The 19,460-nt window shown below is 35.0% G+C and overlaps 1 protein-coding gene across 4 annotated transcripts in view; it reads left to right on the forward strand.

Moving 5' to 3' along the window:
• TBC1D32 (TBC1 domain family member 32) overlaps positions 1-19,460 on the forward strand; it is a 178,647-nt gene that overhangs the window by 45,336 nt on the left and 113,851 nt on the right. For all 4 annotated transcript variants that reach the window (XM_081039396.1, XM_081039398.1, XM_081039397.1 and 1 more), the window contains 6 exons: positions 679-819; positions 3,335-3,427; positions 5,405-5,547; positions 9,190-9,317; positions 18,409-18,610; positions 19,336-19,418. In XM_081039396.1, the coding sequence (XP_080895522.1) occupies positions 679-819; positions 3,335-3,427; positions 5,405-5,547; positions 9,190-9,317; positions 18,409-18,610; positions 19,336-19,418 (790 nt within the window). The remainder of the gene's footprint in view (positions 1-678; positions 820-3,334; positions 3,428-5,404; positions 5,548-9,189; positions 9,318-18,408; positions 18,611-19,335; positions 19,419-19,460) is intronic.

The following is a 19,460-nucleotide window of genomic DNA, read 5'->3' on the forward strand; positions in this document are numbered from 1 at the left end:
CTATATCCCTTCTGTGGTTAAGTTTTCCATGTTCTGCCCCTATGCCCTCTAGCCTCTTGTCTTCAACACTTGTCCTCCCCATTCTCTGGCTACATTAGACTGCCATACTCTGAATTGGAAGCCCAGTCATGTTTCCTATTGGTTTTTGACACCAGCAAATAGTTCAAGGTCTTGTATAAAACACATACTCAATAGGTCTTGAATATATGAATGAGTGGTGAATGAATGATGTATATTTGAAGATTTCTATTATTTTACAGATTCTAATTTCATTTGCTAACATGGTTATAAATATGATCTTTTGTAGCACTGACATTTAGTTGGTAAAATTAAATACTAACAAATGTTTTCTATTGATTTCCTCCCTCAACTTACTCTTGAAGTCTCTCTTGATGATAGATGATAACTCTGATAATCGTAGGGTATTTGTTTTAGAATGACACTGTGTACATATTATACTTTTCTGATTGTTAAATTTTATAGCGAATGCTTTTCCCCAGAGATTCAGGTGTTAAAGGATCTTAGGAAACAGTAAGGAAAATTATTATTTTTTAAAATTTACACGAAGTGTCTCCTTTATAGACTGCAAACTTGCTTAATGTTTAGAAGGGAATGAAGACAGGTACTACAAAATATAATGGCATTAAAATAAATGTAATTGTTTGCCTCTCTCTTAAGGAAACAAACAGAAAACTTTCTACTATTCAGGGCGAGAATTACAATATATTTATTTCATCCATTCACTGTGCCTTTTGGGAAGATTATTGATCTATACACAAGGCAGAAAGCTATTTCCCATAAAGCTGAAGAATAAAAAAGGTATGTACAACTAGGATAAATGAATATGTTCAGGTATGATAAGATTTATGGACTATGGATTATTAGAACTTGGAGATTTTGCATGGTCTTTTCTAGGGCACTTAGCAACATACTTTTTAGTTTGTTGATGGCTTGTACACTTTGAAGTGTTACATTTTTCTTTTTCAGTATGTGCTTTTTCCTTCATGTGTAGTTTTTTTCTATTCATCCAGTCTTTGATGCTTACCTTATATCTCTCTGCCTTTCAAAATTCTGAGTGATCCAGGTCTGGATTTAGAACTTGAAGACCTAGTTTTAGTAGTATAAAACTAGTAAAACTATGAATTAGTTATTTCATTTTCTTTATCTATAAAAGTGGAATAATGATATCAGTGATGTTGGGATCACAGATTTTTTTTATGATTATCAAAAACATGAGGTTTGAGAATACTGTTTATAAATTGAGAATATTGTTTATAAATTGCAAAGCCCTGTGACATTTGATATTTTACTGTGTTATTGTTACCCTAAGTCCATTTTTAAAGTTTTCCTCATCAAACTTCAGCACATGATGTTAGTTATCTTTCTTACCTCCCTTAAAACTTCAAGTCTATACTAGGATATAGTATGGAGATCAGCAAATGTTTTCTGTAATGTGCAGGCAGTACATATTTTGGGTTTTTGTGGGCCACATACTCTGTGTTGCATGTTCTGTGTGTCTGTGTGCGTATGTGTGTGCATGTGCATGTGCTCATGTGTGCAAAAAAGAGTTGCCACAGCATGCCTGAGACTGCTACCCTTAGAAAGGCCTGCTTACAATGTCAGACCTTGTTTGGCAAGTGGGAAATTGGATAATCTCACTATTTCTAGAACTGATAGGAGTGGCTCACTCTGCCTAAACTGTTTGCATACACAGTGTGGTTTATGCTCTATTCCTGCTTTCCTTTTGGGAGTCTGGAGTCTTCCTATGTGTTAGTCAAAGGGTACTTAAGTGATCAACCCCCAACCTTGGGCACTGAGTTTCTAATGAACTTCCTTGGTAGACAACATTTCATGTGTGTTGTCACAACTCATTGCTGGAAGAATTAAATGTATTCTGTGTGACTCCACTGGGAGAGAACCCTTGGATGCTTGTACTTGCTTTGCTCTGGACTTCACATTTTGCTTTGTATCTTTTTGTTGTAAAAAAACAAAATCATAGCTGGGAGTACAACTATATGTTGAATCCTGTGAGTCTTCCTAGTAAATCATTGAATCTGGGCATGGTTTTGAGGACATCTGACACATTTTACATGCCTTTAAAAATTAAAAAAAATTTTTTTCTTAGCTTACCAGCCTTACAAAAGTAGTCCAGAATGGCTATAGTTTGCCAATCCTGTTACAGAGTATCTTCCTTTTGAACACTTTTTTTGTGTACTGTTTCCTAATTGTTTTATTTACCTAAATCATTTTGGGCTGATTGTGAGCTCCTTGAGTAAAGAAACTGTTATATGTCCTTCTCTTGTATTTCCCGTGGTAGTGTAATTCTAGGCATAATGGGCACTCAGTAGAGAACTGACTTTCAAGAAAAGTGCTGGCGTTTTATAGGATATGGTTAAATTTAGCAGACATAGAAAGCTCAATATATACTTGTGATGTTATTGCAGTTATTCAACTGATATTTATATGTCTGTCATCTGTAATTTAGCACTTTATGTTAACTTTTAACATTACATTTTGTCCTATCAAATATCACAGGTCATCTCTAAACTCAGTTTTGAGAGATCTATTCTACTGTATTATCATAGGTCAGCGTTTACCTTTAAGTTTCACATGTGCTTTCACCAGAATCTTTTTATGTGAAGGTTCTGTAGCAGAGGTTGGTAAACTACAGCCGGTGGGCCAAATCTGATACAATGTTTTGTATAGCTTGTGAGGTGGGAATAGTTTTTATGTCCTTAAATTAGTGGAAAAAAATAAAAGAACATTTTGTGATTTGAAAAATATGTAAATACCAGTTTGGTGTACATAATGTCTTATTGGAAAATGGCCACGGTTTTTCATTGCATATTATCTATGGCTATTTTAGTGCTACAACATCAGAATTATTTATCACAGAAACTGTTTGGCCACAAAGTCTAAAATAGTGACTACCTGGTCCAGAAAAAGTTTTCTGACCTTGATTCTGCAGTGCTATATAGATAAGTTAGCTGGACCAACATATTAAGCTGAATTGCATTGATCCTAATTGAATAAAATCAAGCAGTCCTGGTCAGATTCATAGATGTTTCTATGGTAGGTTTATATTAAGTGATTGGTTCAATGTAAATGGTAAAACAACATCTTCTCGTAGCATCTACTGCATCACTTGCCTTGTCACCTTTTAATTTACTCTAATTTGTTCTTCTGGAGTCTTCGGTCCTAGACGATAGCCCCTTTCTCCCTGATTATACCACAGTCTCTGTGAAAGCTCAGACTAGGCGGAAGGAAGCTCAGTTAAATTTTTGTAAATTGTAAATCTATGCCAGAAAATAATTTTCTTTTTCTTTTTTTGAAGATTCAGTTTCCGTTACGGATCTTCTGGTTCTGTTTATCCAACTTATCTACTACTCACCAAGTTGTCCAAAGATAACATCAGCTGCACATTTAGGTAATTCTGCTTCTATTTTAAATAGATAAATAGAAAACATCTAAAAATACTCTAATAGTCTATTGTCTAGATGTTTTGTGAGTGATTGACCTAGTTTAGTAGAGAGGTTTCGTAAAATCCAGTATTATTTGTAACAAATTACATTGGTCTTGGAAGTAAACCATGACATTTAAATTTGTTCATTGATGTTTTAAGATGTTCCTAATCTACTGCTTTTTTATTTAGAATCAATTTTACTGAGAATTTTAATGTTGTTCTTTATTAACATTAAGATGTTCTTAAGTAATGCTGTTAAGGGAAGTTTGATTGATAGCTACCAATGTATTTTTTTCTTGCTATTTTGTATTCTTTATATTTTCCTGGATGCTTTGATCAGCTTGCTTTTTTCAGCTCACATCCAAAACTTTATGATCTTCTCTTACTAAAGAATAAAGTCCCCAGTTCCCAAAAAAAGCTTCATGATTTTCAGTAAATGCCTTTTAGTGTTTAATATTTAAAGTGTTTTAAGCATTAACATTTAAAAGATAACATAATTTTTCCTTTGAATATCAATGAAAGTTTCCAAAGTGAAATACTTTAACACCCCCATAATCTTTAGACTTCTAGTGTCCTAGACCTGGAGGTTACTCTAGAAATACTGGCACAGCATCTGAGTGAATCATGGGGAAAAAATGGTCTGGGCCTTATGTTAGTGCTATAATAACACATCCGTCGATTGGTAGGTTTTATCTTTGCAGTTATAATGGCATACTTGTCCTAACAATGGCTCTCACACTCTTTTTGCCTTTATAGCATTTACATGTATAAAGTACTGGTTACGTTCCCCCGCTGTGTGCTCCTACAACATTCTGTGCTTCCTTTATGACAAAAAAATGTCCTTCTTTGTTACAATTACTTGTTAATGTCTTGGTTTACCATCTAGTGGACTGTTTTTGTCTTATTACTTCTGTCTACATTGCCTAGCACAGTGTCTGACACTCAAAAATAGTAGATAATTGGATGAATGAATGAATGGCCATATGCTCATCAATTATATCTCATTGCAAACAGGGTTTCTCATCTGGAGCTGGTTGAAAAAAAATCACTTAACTTTCCTTTTCCATTTTCTTTTTGTCAAGTATTGACTTGAAGTCTTAGTGTGTTTATGGAGTATTGAGTATTTTAACAAATTGAGAACTTTGGTGTTATTTTAGTATTGTATCTTACTAGGATAATCTTACACTGCCGGCTTTTGGTTCCTTAATTTCTTCTTTTTCTGAGTATATTAAGTAAAATAATCTGAGTATATTAAGTAAAATAATCTGCAAATGCATTTTTTATGAAACTGAAAATATCCTATCTATTTTAATGACCATTCTGGTCGTTACATTTATGTATATTTGTATTTTCCAGTATATATATTTAAAAGAAAATCTTAAAAATGCTCATTTATTTCACTGGTTTTATGGTATCACAAGAAGTATACTAGTCTATAAAAAAATTCTCCTCTCCTCTGCCTTCTTTTTGACTATTTTGTCTTGATGACTCTACTTTTCTACCAGATCAACACCTGAATACACTTTTTAAGGAAACGAATAAGAGTAAATATTACATATAATAATAAAAGTGAAAGTAAATGTTTGCCGGGGGAGAAAAGTTATAAATTTGCTTTGAACCACATCCTCACTTTCCAGCAATGATTTAATTTCAAACAGGAAATAACCTTCCAGTGTTATCTTTTGGCATTCACATTTGTCATTTATTCACTTTTTATTAACTTGAAGATATGTTAAGCTAATTCTTAATCTCCTTAAGTTTCAGGTTATAATTTGGTAATACATCATCCTTTGGAATCACATTGAGTTTGTGATTTTTAAACTATTTAACCTTGATGGTGGACTTTTTGGAACAGCAATAACTAACCCATAAATAAAAGATACATTAACTACTTCATGTTTAAAGTTTTAATTAAAACAAGAAGTTCTTCTTGCTTTACAGAGAGTTATTCTCCTGCAAGTATGGTGACTGAAGTTCTGCGGATACTCTGTGATCAGAAAGAATGTGCAATCGGATGCTTATATAACAACATTGTCGTTGAGGCACTTCTTCAGCCTGTTCATGATTTAATGAAAGGCACTAAAGTTGGTATTTACTACAGAGAAAAAGTCTCTTATTTGGGTATTAGTGAATATTCAATGGGGTTTTATTTCTAAATTTTACATATTTGAAATACTATTTCATTATACCATCTTTCCTTAGACGGATGTATTTTATGCTGACAGATTTTTATTTATTGTTAAGGCCTAAGTTTATGCAGTCAATGGATTTATTAGTTATGACAATGTGGGAGAAAAGCACATATAGCATCTTAAATTTTTTTTTTCCTAGTTAGGCTTAGATCTGCAGATTGTAAGGACTGAAAAAAGTTATTCTGTTAAGAAGCTATTTGTCTTGCAAATCTAATAAATCTTGTGAATGTTTTATTATTTGTCTTAAAGGCAATTTTATAGCCTTTGGAAATATGATTATTTTTCTGAAAAGCCAGCTGTTTTATAAGAATAACTAGTATTACTTTAGGAAAAAAGCTTACACACATCCTAATTCTAAACATGTATATGTCTCTCTACAGTTTGTACAGTATACTGCCTCACATTATATAAATTAATCCTTACAACCGAGGCTCGAAGAAGTGACATGCTAAAGGTCAGATAGTTAACAGGAGGCAGAGTTGGTGCCACGGCTAGTACTGCTGTCTGTCTATGTCCCTTCACTTCTATGATTTAAGCTTCTGGGGAATGACTTAAGGCTTGTCAATAAGCTAAAGGTTTTTGCCTTTCCATGTCTGTGTTATATAGTGTTTTTATTGATTGCATCTGCCTCTTACGCTTACACCTCAATGGACTGGGCAGCTGCTCAGCCATTCATGAATTCATTGTTTATTCAGAAAACATTAAGCATTTATGTGAATGTGGTACCAGGTATGGAATTCTGCGAGATTAAGGACATATAATGATAAATTACATTGATGATCTTACAGTCAACCCTGGGAAAACAAATAAGTAGGGAAGAAACAAATAGGATACCTAATACAGCTTAATATAATAGAATGTCATAATATAAATAGTATTGTGAAATATAAACCACATACCAGAGCTGAGAAATGTGCTCTTGGATCTTATACCATAGCTATTTTTGTGTCTTTGCTTTCATATATCTTTAGTGTTTTACATTCTTTTGGCATTTTTCCTTTGCCTGTAAATATGTCTGAGTCTGTCTCATAGTTGGGATGGGAAATGCTCTTGATTACCCAGTGTACATCTTTATCTGCCACTTAATATCTGATCTTTCTAATGATAAACTTTTAATTATGGAAGGATGCCATTGTTGTCTTGGGTCCCTCTCCTCCCGATCATTTTTTCAAATAATTGCATTATGATCTTGCCTTCATCATATCACTGATGCTGCTTTTATTGCTGTTGTCCATAACTTCCTAAATATGTAGCTACTCACCACTTTTAGACTGTTATTTACCTGATTGTTAACACAATAGACAACTTCTGAAATTATGAAGTTATGTTTACTTGGCCTTCTTAACCCTTTTGCCGTGACATTCGTTTATATCCGAATGAATATATCCGAAATTTTTATAGATAAAAATAATGGCATTTACATACAAAGCACCTCAAATTGTTATTATTAAACACATAAAATAGTCAAAATAGCAACTTTGTGTTTTTTTGTGGATTTCTGACACGTTTTGAAAAAAACACACCTTGAAATCAATTAATGCAGCTAAAGAGTTAAAATCATTCTATTTTTTTCTTCCTGTTTTTTGACAAAGATGCTACAGCCATTTAATGGAGGGAAGATAATCCTTTTAACAAATGATGCTAGAGTAATTTGACATCCATAGGCTAAAAAAAGAACCTCAATCTAAGCATCATATGGTACACAAAAATTAATTCAAAATGGACCACGTTACCCCTCCCTTTCTTTCCATTTTTTGTCACTTCTGAGGGCTCCCCTTGCAAGTCCTTGCTTTCTTCAGTGATTCAGGACCAGGTTCACTTTCTTTTCTCTTAGTACACCTTTCCTGGATGATCTCCTGTAGTCCCTTGGATTAGATATTCGTGTATAGTTAACTCCTAAATTTAGATCTCTTAAGCTCCAGATTAGTCTTTAGCTGCCTGCTAAACACCTTTTCAAGTTATTCGATGAGGAAATCAAACTCACCATTTTAAAAACAGTATTTTTCTGCCCATGCTCCACTTCTTCAAGCTTGCTCATATTTCCTGTGTGGGGAGCAGGACTACTGTAAATCCACAGTCCTTTCTCATTGTTTTCATTCAATTTGTAATTCAGACTTACAAATTTGTTTTCCTACATGTCTCTGAAATCCATGCATTTCTCTTAATTCCCATTGCTACTGCTTTTGTTTAAACCCTGATAGTTCGTTGCTTGGAATATTGAAATAATTTTCTTACTTTCTTACAGTTTTTCACCTTTCTAGCCTATCCTCTATGTTGCCACTAAGGGTGTTAATGATGCTTTCCTGCTTGTTGCTTGCTAGATAAATTTCAAACTTTTAAACTAGACATTTACCAAGCTTTCCATTTTCTTGTATCCTACTTATTTTCTTTCTCATATATTCCAGTTATAACATCATTTGCATTTTCTAAACAAGGTTATAATATTTCCCTGTTTGCATATGTTTCCCTCATCCTGGAAAGTCTTAAATTACTTGACAAATTCCTCTCTTCTGAGTAGGTTATATTTTTCTCTGATTTTTCTCCTAATTCTGGCAGGCAGGTGTTTCTCTATTCAGTAAGTCCTCACGTAACATCATCTGTAGATTCTGTGACTTTAAGAGAAACAACATATAAGAAAGTCAATTTTACCACAGGTTAATTGGTATATGAAGTCTGACAATTACTTTCCCGAGCTTGTGGCAACGATGTTGCTAATCTTTTTTGATATCAAAGATATGAATATCTTTTTTGATATTCATATTATTCATTATGAATTTGTACCAACTGGACAAACAGTTAACCAAGTTGACTATTTGGAAGTGCTGAAAAGCTGCATGAAAAAGTTAGACAACCTGAATTTTTCACCAACAATTCATGGTTCTTGCATCACGACAATACACCAGCTCGCAAGGCACTGTCTTAAGGGAGTTTTTAGTCAGTAAACAAATCACTGTATTGGAACACCCTCCCTACTCACCTGATCTGGCTCCCAATGACTTCTTTATTTACCCGAAGATAAAGGAAATATTGAAAGGAAGACATTTTGATGACATTTAGGACATCAAGGGTAATTACGACGGCAGTTCTGATGGCCATTCCAGAAAGAGTTTCAAAATTGCTTTGAAGGGTGGACTAGGTGCTGGCATCCATGCATAGCTTCCCAAGGGGAGTACTTCGAAGGTGACGATAGTGATATTCAGCAATGAGGTATGTAGCACTTTTTCTAGGATGAGTTCGTGAATTTAATTATCAGACCTATAAAACTAGTAGGAGCAGCGATTCTCTCAACTGTCTTAATAAACAATAACTGGTTTGGGTAAAAAGTCTTTTTGTATTTGCCTCATCAACTATGCTGGTAAGAGAACATATATCTAATGAAACATTTAATTCAGACACTATTTCACAGCCACAACTCATAACTTTCTCTTTGTTGTAGTAATATAACTTCATTAGAATATACTACCATCCTTGAATTTTAGTCTGTGATATGTTAGCATGTCATAAAATTGTATGATTTATCTTTTTAATGTACAGCCTGCTTCAAATTGCTCTGAAACAGCTTTAATTCATATAGCTGATATTTTGGCAAGAATTGCATCCATAGATGAAGGACTTACCTTACTTCTTTATGGAGAAAATATGAACTCTTCTGAAGAAAAAAGGTATGTGTTTGTTTTAAATAATTTGTGGATTTTTTAGGATATTTTCTTAATCTGATTCAAAGTTTCCAAATGTCATGCTATATGTTAATGAAACTCTGGATAACTATTCGAAGTAGAAGTAGCTTTCCTGACCAGCCACTGATAACATACTAGAATGATCTTGAGAAAGTTGAACAAGTGGCCAAAATATTGATTATGCTGGCAGATGTCTGTAATTTTAAAATGAGAATAGGAGGACTCACTCTAGATGGGATCTTTTGGCTACTTTGGACTCTTGTAGTTTAAACTTCCAAAGCCACGCATGATTCAAATCAAATCTCACAAAAGTATACAAAGGAAAAGCAAACTACTTCCTCATCTACCTTCTGTACCTTTCTTCAGTTTCATCTCCTGGCTCAACCAGTGCTAACATTTTGGCTATGCTTCTAGATGTCTCTGTGTTTATAATGATGCATCAAACATATGTTCATAGAATATTTATTTCCTCTTTACAAAAGAGGATGTATAACCATGATTATCTTTTGAGGTGAATACAGAATGAAACACTATTCTTAACAGTTCCATAATAATTTTTGATATGGCTTTAACATAACTTATTCAGACTTTCCCCTTACTAATGGATACCAAGTTGTATCTAGGATTTTGCCTTTGTATCTAGGATAATGCCACAGTAACCGTTCTTTTATTTTATCCTGTTGATGTGATGGATTACATTAACTGATTTTTGAATATTGAACCAGACTGGCATACGTAGAGTAAATCTCACTTGGTTGTGGTATATAATTATTTTTATACATTGTTGAATTTTATTTGCTAATATTTGTTAAGGATTTTTGAGTCTATGTTCATGAGAGATATTGGTCTGTAGATTTTGTGATATCTTTGTCTGGTCTTGATATCATTGTAATACTGTTTTTATAATGACTTAAGATGTATACCTTTCCCTTCTGTCTTCTGGAAGAGACTGTAGAGATTTGGTATGATTTCTTCCTTAAATGTGATAGAATTCAACAGTGAACCTATTTTCTGTTTTGGAAGATTATTAATTGATTCAGTTTCATTTATAGATATGGGCTTATTCAGATAGTTTCTTTTTTCTTGTCTGAGTTTAGGCAGATTGTATCTTCCAAGGAACTGGTCCACTTATCTAGGTTATCATAGATCGTAACATCCTTTTTAATGTCTGGGGGATCACTACTGATGGCCCCTTTTCCTTTTCTGATATTAGTAATTTATGTCTTTTTTTTTCTTTAAACTTGCTAAAGATATTAATTTTATTGATCTTTTAAAACACTAGCTTTTGAGTTATTTTTTAATTTTTTTCTCTATTGATTTCCTGTTATTGATTTCATTGATTTCTAGTTTTTTTATTATTTTCTGCTTTCATTGGATTTAGTTTTTTTTCTAGTATTTTTTTTTTTTTTATGATGGAAGCTTAGATTATTGATTTCGACATCTTTCTTTTTTTAATAATATGGGTTCAATGCTGTAAATTTCCCTGTAAGCACTGCTTTTGCTGCATCCAACAGATTTTGGTAAGTTGTATTTTTCATTTAGTTCAAAATATTTCTGAACTTTTTTGGAGACTTCTTTGACCTATGTTTTATTTATGGATCTGAGAACATATTTTTTATGATTTATATTATTTTCAAATTGTTAAAGGGTGTTTTCTGGCCCAGAATGTGGTCTTGGTGAATGTTCCGTGTGAGCTTGAGAAAAACATACTTGTATATTCTGCTTTCGTTGGATTAAGTTTTCTGTAGATGTCAATTATATCCAGTTGGTTGATGGTGTGTGTTTTTCTGTTCAACTATGTCCTTACTGATTATCTTCATGCTGGACCTGTCAATTATTGACAGAAGGATATTGGAATCCCCAGCTCCATTAGTGAATTCTTCTACTTGCGGTTTTTCTATTTCTCCTTGCAATTCTGTCAGTTTCTACTTTACATATCTTGATGCTATTAAGGATTGTTGTATCTTTTGAAAATTGATCTCTTTGTTATTATGTAATGCCCCTCTTTGATAATTTTTCTTGCTGTGAATTCTGCTTTGTCTAAAATTAATAGCTACTCTAGCTTTCTTTTGATTGTCAGCATGTTGTATCTTTCTCCATCCATTTACTTTTAATCTATCTTTCTCCTTACATATAAAGTGGGATTCTATAGACAGCACATAATTGGGTCTTTTCAAAAAAATCTGTTTGACAGTCTGTCTTTTTAATTAATATGTTTAGATAGTTGACATTTAGAGTGATTATTGATATAGTTTGATTAATATCTACCTATATCATCTACTTGCCTTTGTTCTCTCTTTTTCTGCCTTCTGTTATTATTTATTTTTTGTCGTCATTTGTGTGTGTTAATCTGTTTACATCTGGAAACATTTGTCTTTTTGGTAGTAGTCACACAGGACCAAGCTCACCATTTAATCCTCAGAGCAACTAAGGAGGGAGCCTCTGTGGTTATCTCCATTATATAGATGGAGACATTGAGGCTTGGGTTACCTTAAGTGTAATTCAGTATAAGGGGAGTGATTTTTTTTCTTTTGTTTCTTATTCTTTATTTTTGACCTATTTCACACTGATATATATATACAGTATATATTTTTTTTTACTTTTTCTGCCTACAAAAGTAACACATACTCCTGACAGTGAACTTCCAAAGGAGGGAGGTAGCAATAGTAACTAAGTTGAGAGGCAGCGTATGAGGTTTAGGTGCATGGGCCCTGGTTTGGACCACTTGGGGGTACGTCCCAGTCCTACCTCTCGGTCATTGCACTTCCCTGTGCCTGAATTTCCTCACCTGTGAATTAGGGATAATCAGCACTACCTGCTTCACAGGGCTGTTGAAACTTTAAATGTGTTACCATGTGTGAGGCACTAAGGGTTAGCTTTTAGTGTGTACACATGACATGTACCTTACAGAAAGTGGGCTGGTGCTGTGTGTGGTTTCTTAATGTACCTAACGGGTTTTACAGAGGTAAGCTTTCTGAACTCCCACCTGTCTCAGGCAGAATGAATACATTTTCATACTTGGCTGATAGTTTGGCTAGATGGAAACTAAAGACATTGGGTTGTTACATTGTGTTCCAGCATCCACTATTACCAAGTCCCGTATCTGAGTTTCTTCTTTCTCAGGAGCCTTTTTTGCCTCTGAAAGTTTCCAGGCCTGATGTTTCATGAGAGTGTGACTTGAACTAGGCGTTTTGTTGTTGTTGTTGTTTTGTTTTGTTTTTACTTTTCTTAGGCTTTATCTGGACAATTTTAGGCTGAAGATTTGCGTCCTTTGGTCCAGGTGATTTTGCGTCTATTGTGTGTTTTATCATTTCTCTGCTTCTGCTTTCTCTTTCTGGTACTCCTGTGAATTGGATATTAAATTTCCAGGAGTGATACTCTTGGTCCCTTAACTCTTCTCTCGTAGTTCTGCTTTTCAGTGTCTTTGCTCTGCACATAGAAGATGTTTTTAAATTGATAATTATGTTTGCTTTCTAAGAGCTCTTGTCCTTGGCTTATTATTTTTCGTACCTGTCAAATGGGCTGGGTTTTCCTGCCTGGGGAGCACCTGTTTGGCCGCTAGAGCCTGTGACCTATGGGGGAGGGTCACTCCTCCAGAATGCCGACTCCAGCCCCTCTGACTTCTTCTCCAGTCAGGTGCCACCTGGATAACCTCAGTCGTGCCTGGCTTCCAACTCAGCCTCTTGGGCTTACCTTCTCCAGAACAACTGTGTCCAGTAGAGCTTTATGTGTTGATGGAATGTTCTAGATCTGCATTGTTTAGTAAGGGTGCCACTAGCCACCTGTGACTATTGAGCACTTGAAATATGTCGCCAAGCACTTGAAATATGTCGCCACGCAGCAGCTTAACTGTTTGTTTCCATGTACCTGCCCCCAAAGAAAGGTGAGTCTGTAAGACAGATCCTTTCAGGGACTTTGCTAAACCTTGTGTTTGCACCTTATGCCTCCCTGTTTGCTCCCAGAAAGATGACTGGACAGTCAATGATTAGTAAGATTCCTCATGGAAGGAACAACTCAAGCCAGACGCAGTCACGTGGGGACCAACAGGAGAACCCACGGGGTTCACAGAGGTGGGCACAACCCCCCACTTTCCTCAGGCTAAGGAAAGCCTCAGCCTCTGTGGCTGCATTCCTTCCCAGATCTTCAAGGGAAGTGATTCAATGAGGTGCTCTCCATGCCATTCGTATGCGTATAGGTTTTGTCCCTTGGGGAAGTTGAAACTTATGGTCCAGCTGTCTGCAGACAAGGGTGATTGACTTAAATCGGTTTCCTATTATGATGTATGGAATTCACAGATCTTGAGATTGACAAGCTTTATCTCCTTTACTTCCCCCCTAACTAGTAAAAGCTGATGCGAGGCCGATTCGGGTGTCCAGTCCTTGAGACTGGGGTCCCTTGGTCTACTTAAACTCTGTTCATGACTATTGTCTTTTCTTAACCCTGTGCCGCCCTCCTCGCTCCCAACTCTTGTCACGCAGGATGCGATAGAAATATGGCTGGTGTGACCAAACAGTCATGAATTTTATTTGCGTTTAAAAACTAATATGGCTAATGGCTATAGTATTCACCACTCTAGAGAATACGCGTCCAGTTTTCTACCAGAATGGGAAAAGGGCTGTTGGCTGAGAGACCTTAGACCACTTCTCCTGTTTTCAGCCCTACTTGTGTCCTGCCCTCAGCTGTCCCTTGTGCCTCAGACCTCTGTGCTTGGGACTGGGCCATGCTTGAGTTCTACAGCTCAGCCTCTCCTGGGCTGCCCCGTTACCACGTGTCTTGCTGCTGCTTTCTGAATTGAGTCACTGCTGACATCTTTTGGCTATTTTCTTCTTTTTCATTGTGGCCTTATATCTCTTTATTTCTTGATTCCCTTTCTTTTCTGGGGCTTGCAGGGAGGATGCTGAGTTAAACTACATAGTTTAATCTGCCATGATTGATCTGCTTTCCTGGTTGTCTGTTTTTACTTAATTGCTGTGATCTTTCCCAATCTCTTTGAGTGCAGTAATTAGCTGTTCTCATCTATTCCCAAAGTCCTCTTCTTTCCTCTGGGATAGCTTTTCTGTGTTATTTGGTCTTTTCATGTTGCTGTTTCTCTTTGTCCATATTTAAGACAAAATGGGTTTAGATGAGGATTCCACCACTTATTTTTTATAAGTTGGAGAGATTCCAGTTAGACCTTTTCTGGACAGGATTCTGATTGGCAGCTTTGTGGGTACATGTATATATTATATCTCATAGATACTACCAAATTATTTTCCACTGTTGTCAGATTTTACCTTCTTGCTGGCAGTGTATGAGAAGCATGGAGTGCACTTCTTTTCATTTTTTTGTTGGGACTACGTAATCAGTTTGAAACGGTTTTGGCAACCTGATGGGTGAAAGATCTTGTTTTGATCCATATCTACCTGACTCTTGTTGAATTTGAGCATCTCATTGCTCCTATGGAGATAATGTTATTGGCTATTCCATTTCCTAATAGTACCATATTTCCCCGAAAATAAGACCTAGCTGGACAATCAGCTCTCATGCGTCTTTTGGAGCAAAGATTAATATAAGACCCGGTCTTAATTTTACTATAATATAAGAACTGGTCTTATTTTACTATAAGAACTGGTCTTATGTAACATAAGACCGGGTCTTATATTAATTTTTGCTCCAAAAGACGCATTAGAGTTGATTGTCCGACTAGGTCTTATTTTTAGGGAAACACAATAAGTTCCTTTCCATATAATTTGCCCATTTTTTAGTTGGTTTTTCTTTGACTGAAAGTTTTATATGCACACAGTAAGCATGTAAGGCTTATTATAAAAAGCGGCAGTTCCTTCCTGTTCTCCAGAAGCAGCTACTTTCAGCTGCTTTAGAAATGTTGCCATTAGAGTTTACTTCTGTATCATTAATAGTATAATACTTCTTGATTTCAGTTTAAGGCATTATCTCTTGATTTGATTCAATGATTTATCTCTTCTTATCCCCTCAGTCACCCACATATACAGGCCTGGCCCTCTCTGCGCCCTCCCCCAGCCCCACCAATCAGTGCAGTATAGTTAGAGTCATACTGTATGCGCCTTATGAACAATCTTCGGAGCTCAGCGATGTGATTTCTTCTCTTTTTTTTCACAGCTTCTTGTTTCTTCTGGTATTGATCATGTTTTTCTTTTGTTTGTTGAGATAATTTTCAATGTATTTACCTTTCATTGATAAATCATCCATGTGGTCTTCCCTAATTAATTAAATCTTCTTTCAGTATATTTAAATATTAGACAATTTCTATCAGTTTAATTTTATTAAAGACATCACCCTTCCTTCCTTCCTTCCTTCCTTCCTTCCTTCCTTCCTTCCTTCCTTCCTTCCTTCCTTCTTTCCTTCCTTCCTTCCTTCCTTCCTTCTTTCTTTCCTTCCTTCCTTCTTTCCTTCCTTCCTTTTTGAGCCTTCTGACCTACTTTATTTGGGACTAGTTGTTACCTGGTCTGGTGCATAGCTTTCGTCCTGGTAAGAACCTTTATCATTATTATAGGGTGGCTTTATCCACTTTTCCCCCCTCTTTCTGGAAGCTTTTCAGTCTTCTCTTGGGTTATTACTGTTCTGAAATTTTCTGATGATGTTTCTTGATATTCTGCTTTTATCTACTTGATGGACATTTTTAATCTGAAGATTTATGTCTTTCATTTTACTGATTATTTATTTCATTTATTGTGTGTGTGTGTTTTCTTAAACTCCTGTTATTTGGATTTTCTTATCTGTTTTGTTTCCTGTACCTTTTTTTAAAAAAAACTTACCAGGCAATTTCTTCCGTTTTATTTTCCAGCCCTTCTACTGAAATTGAGATTTTCATATCTTCAGTTTTTTTTTTAAGGAAGAGCACATTCTTTACTTTAGCATCCTATTTGTTTCATGAGTATGTGTTACATTTTTCTTTTCTTCCCCAAAGTGATTTTTCTGTTTTTTGTTTGTTTGTTTGTTTTGTTTTGGTCTTTGACTTTTAAATTAGAGATTTCCTCGAATATTTAAAAGTAAAAAGCTTCTTGGAAATTGTACAGGAAAGTGAGGTTTGTCATTTTCGGCCTTTGCCGTAGGAACCTTACCATAGTATTGTTTGGGGAACCTCTAATCTCAGTGTCTTTAGTCTTTTTTTCTTCTGGTCAGATTCCATAGACAAGGCTCTTTGGGTTAGCTGCCTGAAGAGAATATAAGCCTAGCGGGAGGAGACGACTGGGTAGGAAAGGTGGTGAGTCTCAAGCATTAGTGTATAAACTTTGATTTAATGCTGTGGTTGGTACTCTACTGTCCTCAAGGGAGGACAGTAGAGTCAAGGGAGACTCTACTGTCTCCCTTGCAAGACGTATACTGGAATGGACTATGGAGGTCAGACTCTTTCTTAAATTGACTGTCAGACAGCTCTTCTATTTTCAGTTCCACTTTTACCCCCAATTTAAGAGACATTTGGTGCCACCAGTTTGAGTTTTTTGAGAGCGTCTATGAAGTAAACCATCTTGATTCTGTTTTCTACATGGTGGGTGATGATTCAGTTTTTCCAGGTCCTGAATTACTTGTTTTTTTTCTGCTTTGTAGGTTCCAAAATTTTGTTCCTATCACATCCTTTCATTTCCCCTAGTCTTTGACGGCTGTACAAGTCTTATGAAAATTCCTTTTACTTTTATTTTTTAGCATTTCAAGAGCAAGCAGATGTGAATGTATGTGTTCAATCTGACATTTTTAATTGGATATCTTTTTCTTATTCATATGTATTACGTCTTTCTTAAAATTGGGAAGATTAGCCCTTGTTATGAGTTCTGATGTTTCTTTTTATTGTCCATCACTTCCCTATTTATGTTTTATCTGCTAGATAGATAAAATTTAATTGTATGTAGTTAAGTTTTTCCCAATCATTGCCTTTATAATTTCTAAGTTTTTGTTTTTTTTAAGGTCTCTCTCATACTGACGTTAAACAGATAACATATAAAATGTCAGAAAGAATTTTTCTGAATCTACATTGTGCAGCGGTCAAGATTTTCTGATTATTTATATTAGCAAAAGGCTGGTATCATCTCAAATGTCCAATAACAAGAGGCTAGTTGATTAAATTGTGTTCACACAAAGGAGCATTTAACAACTGTGCAAACAGAATGCAGAATTTTCTATGTACTACTGTGGAGTTATCCTCAGGATATATGAAGTGAAGAAACAAAGCACAAAAAAATGTTTATAGAATGCTACCTTTTGTATAATAGAAAGGAATATGAATAAATAAAATCATATGTATCTTCTTCAAAAGGGAATGATGGAAGGATAAACTGAAAAGTAATAAAAAATAGTTTTAGAGGAAAGGAGAATAATTTGTGCATTGGGAGTTATTGATGTGGTACATCTGGGGTTATAACTTGATTGTAACCTAGATTTGTAACCTAAATTTAACTTTGGGATCATGTAGCTATTTTAAATACTAAACGTAAAACAAAGTTAAATCAAAAATAAAAAGTCAAATTAAAAAAATATAAACAAATGGAAATCAGTGAACTTAACTACCAAACAATCAAGTTAGTGACATATACATGCAGTGAAAATAATTATTTCAAATGACCTAATTCTATCAAACATTTCTGGCGGGATATATTCCACAGTCAAAAACAAAAATCCTCAAAGTAATCTTAAACTTCATTTAGTATATTTTGAAATAATTGTGCACATATTCTAAGATAGGGGGAATTAATTCTGGTTAATAGACCGCGGAATGTGTAACACGTGCTAGGAACGTAGAACTCAGGGTTATGCTTTCACTATAAAAATCAAGCAAAGTGGTGACACATGGTCCTGGACCCATTGTGTCTATACCCTTTAAAGTGTGTAAGATTTGTTGCTTTTCCTATCTTTATATTCTTTCCTCTATTCTACTGAAAATACTCTCATTATTAGACAGCTGCATATGGATGAGAACGAGCATGTTGATATGTCAGAAAAGCTAGAGGAGGACTAAAAGGAAGCCAAACAAATGAGGACTTTGTGGTCAGGCTAGCCTTTTTGGTAGGGTTTTATAAAGTCATGCTTTATAGCCTGGGATTCAACTTTCGGTATCATCTTTTAGTTCCACAGGTGCTCATATAATTGCTCAGTTTTCAAAAAAACTTCTTGATGAAGATATTTCTATTTTTTCTGGATCGGAAATGTTACCTGCAGTTACAGGAGCTTTTATTTCTGCGTGTCGCCAAATATATGGTACATGTAAAGGCTTGCAGTTATTGATTCCTTATAGTTTGCATGAATCTATAGCAAAGGCATGGAAGAAGGTAAGTATTTTCAAGATTTTTCTTTTTCTCCCTGCAAATCTTTATTTGAAATATAGCCACAATTATAGTGTCTGTCATACTGCAGTTAAAATGTTTTGCTGAGGGCAAATATGATTTCTTTAGCATCACAGTGCTCTAGGAGACATGATGCTTTTTAATTTGGCACAGGATGACTTTAGTACCTCCTCTTCTAGTAGGACACAGCTCTAGGACCTAAGTGGGCACTACAAAGTCCTTTCTTCTGGTACTGTGTTTTCCTGAAAATATGACCGGGTGTTATATTAATTTTTGCTCCAAAAGTCACATTAGGGCTTACGTTCGGGGGATGTCATCCTGAAAATCAAGGTAGGTCTTAATTTACTGTTAGGTCTTATTTTCGGGGAAATATGGTAAGAGAGGCTTTAGGTAAATTATCTTTGCATAGACTGACGTTCCTCTTTGGAAGTTATTTCTGAGCAATTTTTATTGATAGCTGGATTTTTTATTATGGACTCTGGAAATCATAATGTAGCAGTAGTCAAATATAGTATATATTAATGGATTGTCTTTTCCCCCCCAATATACACTGTATGAAATACTTTACATGATATTTAATTAAGAACCAAATCTAACTTTTGAAGATCGTTTAATTTTAATTACAATAAAGATCAAATATAAAAATGTAGCATGATGTCTTATCAGTAAAAAAAAATAGTGTAAATCAATCTGTTATATTTATATTTTAGACAAGTTTGCTATCAGAAAGAATTCCTACTCCAGTAGAGGGTTCGGATTCTTTGTCTTCAATAAGCCAGGAATCCCAAAACATGTAAGTACAATTGATTAACTCATCTGCTTTTTCTTCACATTT

This window comes from Rhinolophus hipposideros (genome assembly GCF_964194185.1).
Source record: "Rhinolophus hipposideros genome assembly, chromosome: 3".
NCBI classification, from domain to species: domain Eukaryota; kingdom Metazoa; phylum Chordata; class Mammalia; order Chiroptera; family Rhinolophidae; genus Rhinolophus; species Rhinolophus hipposideros.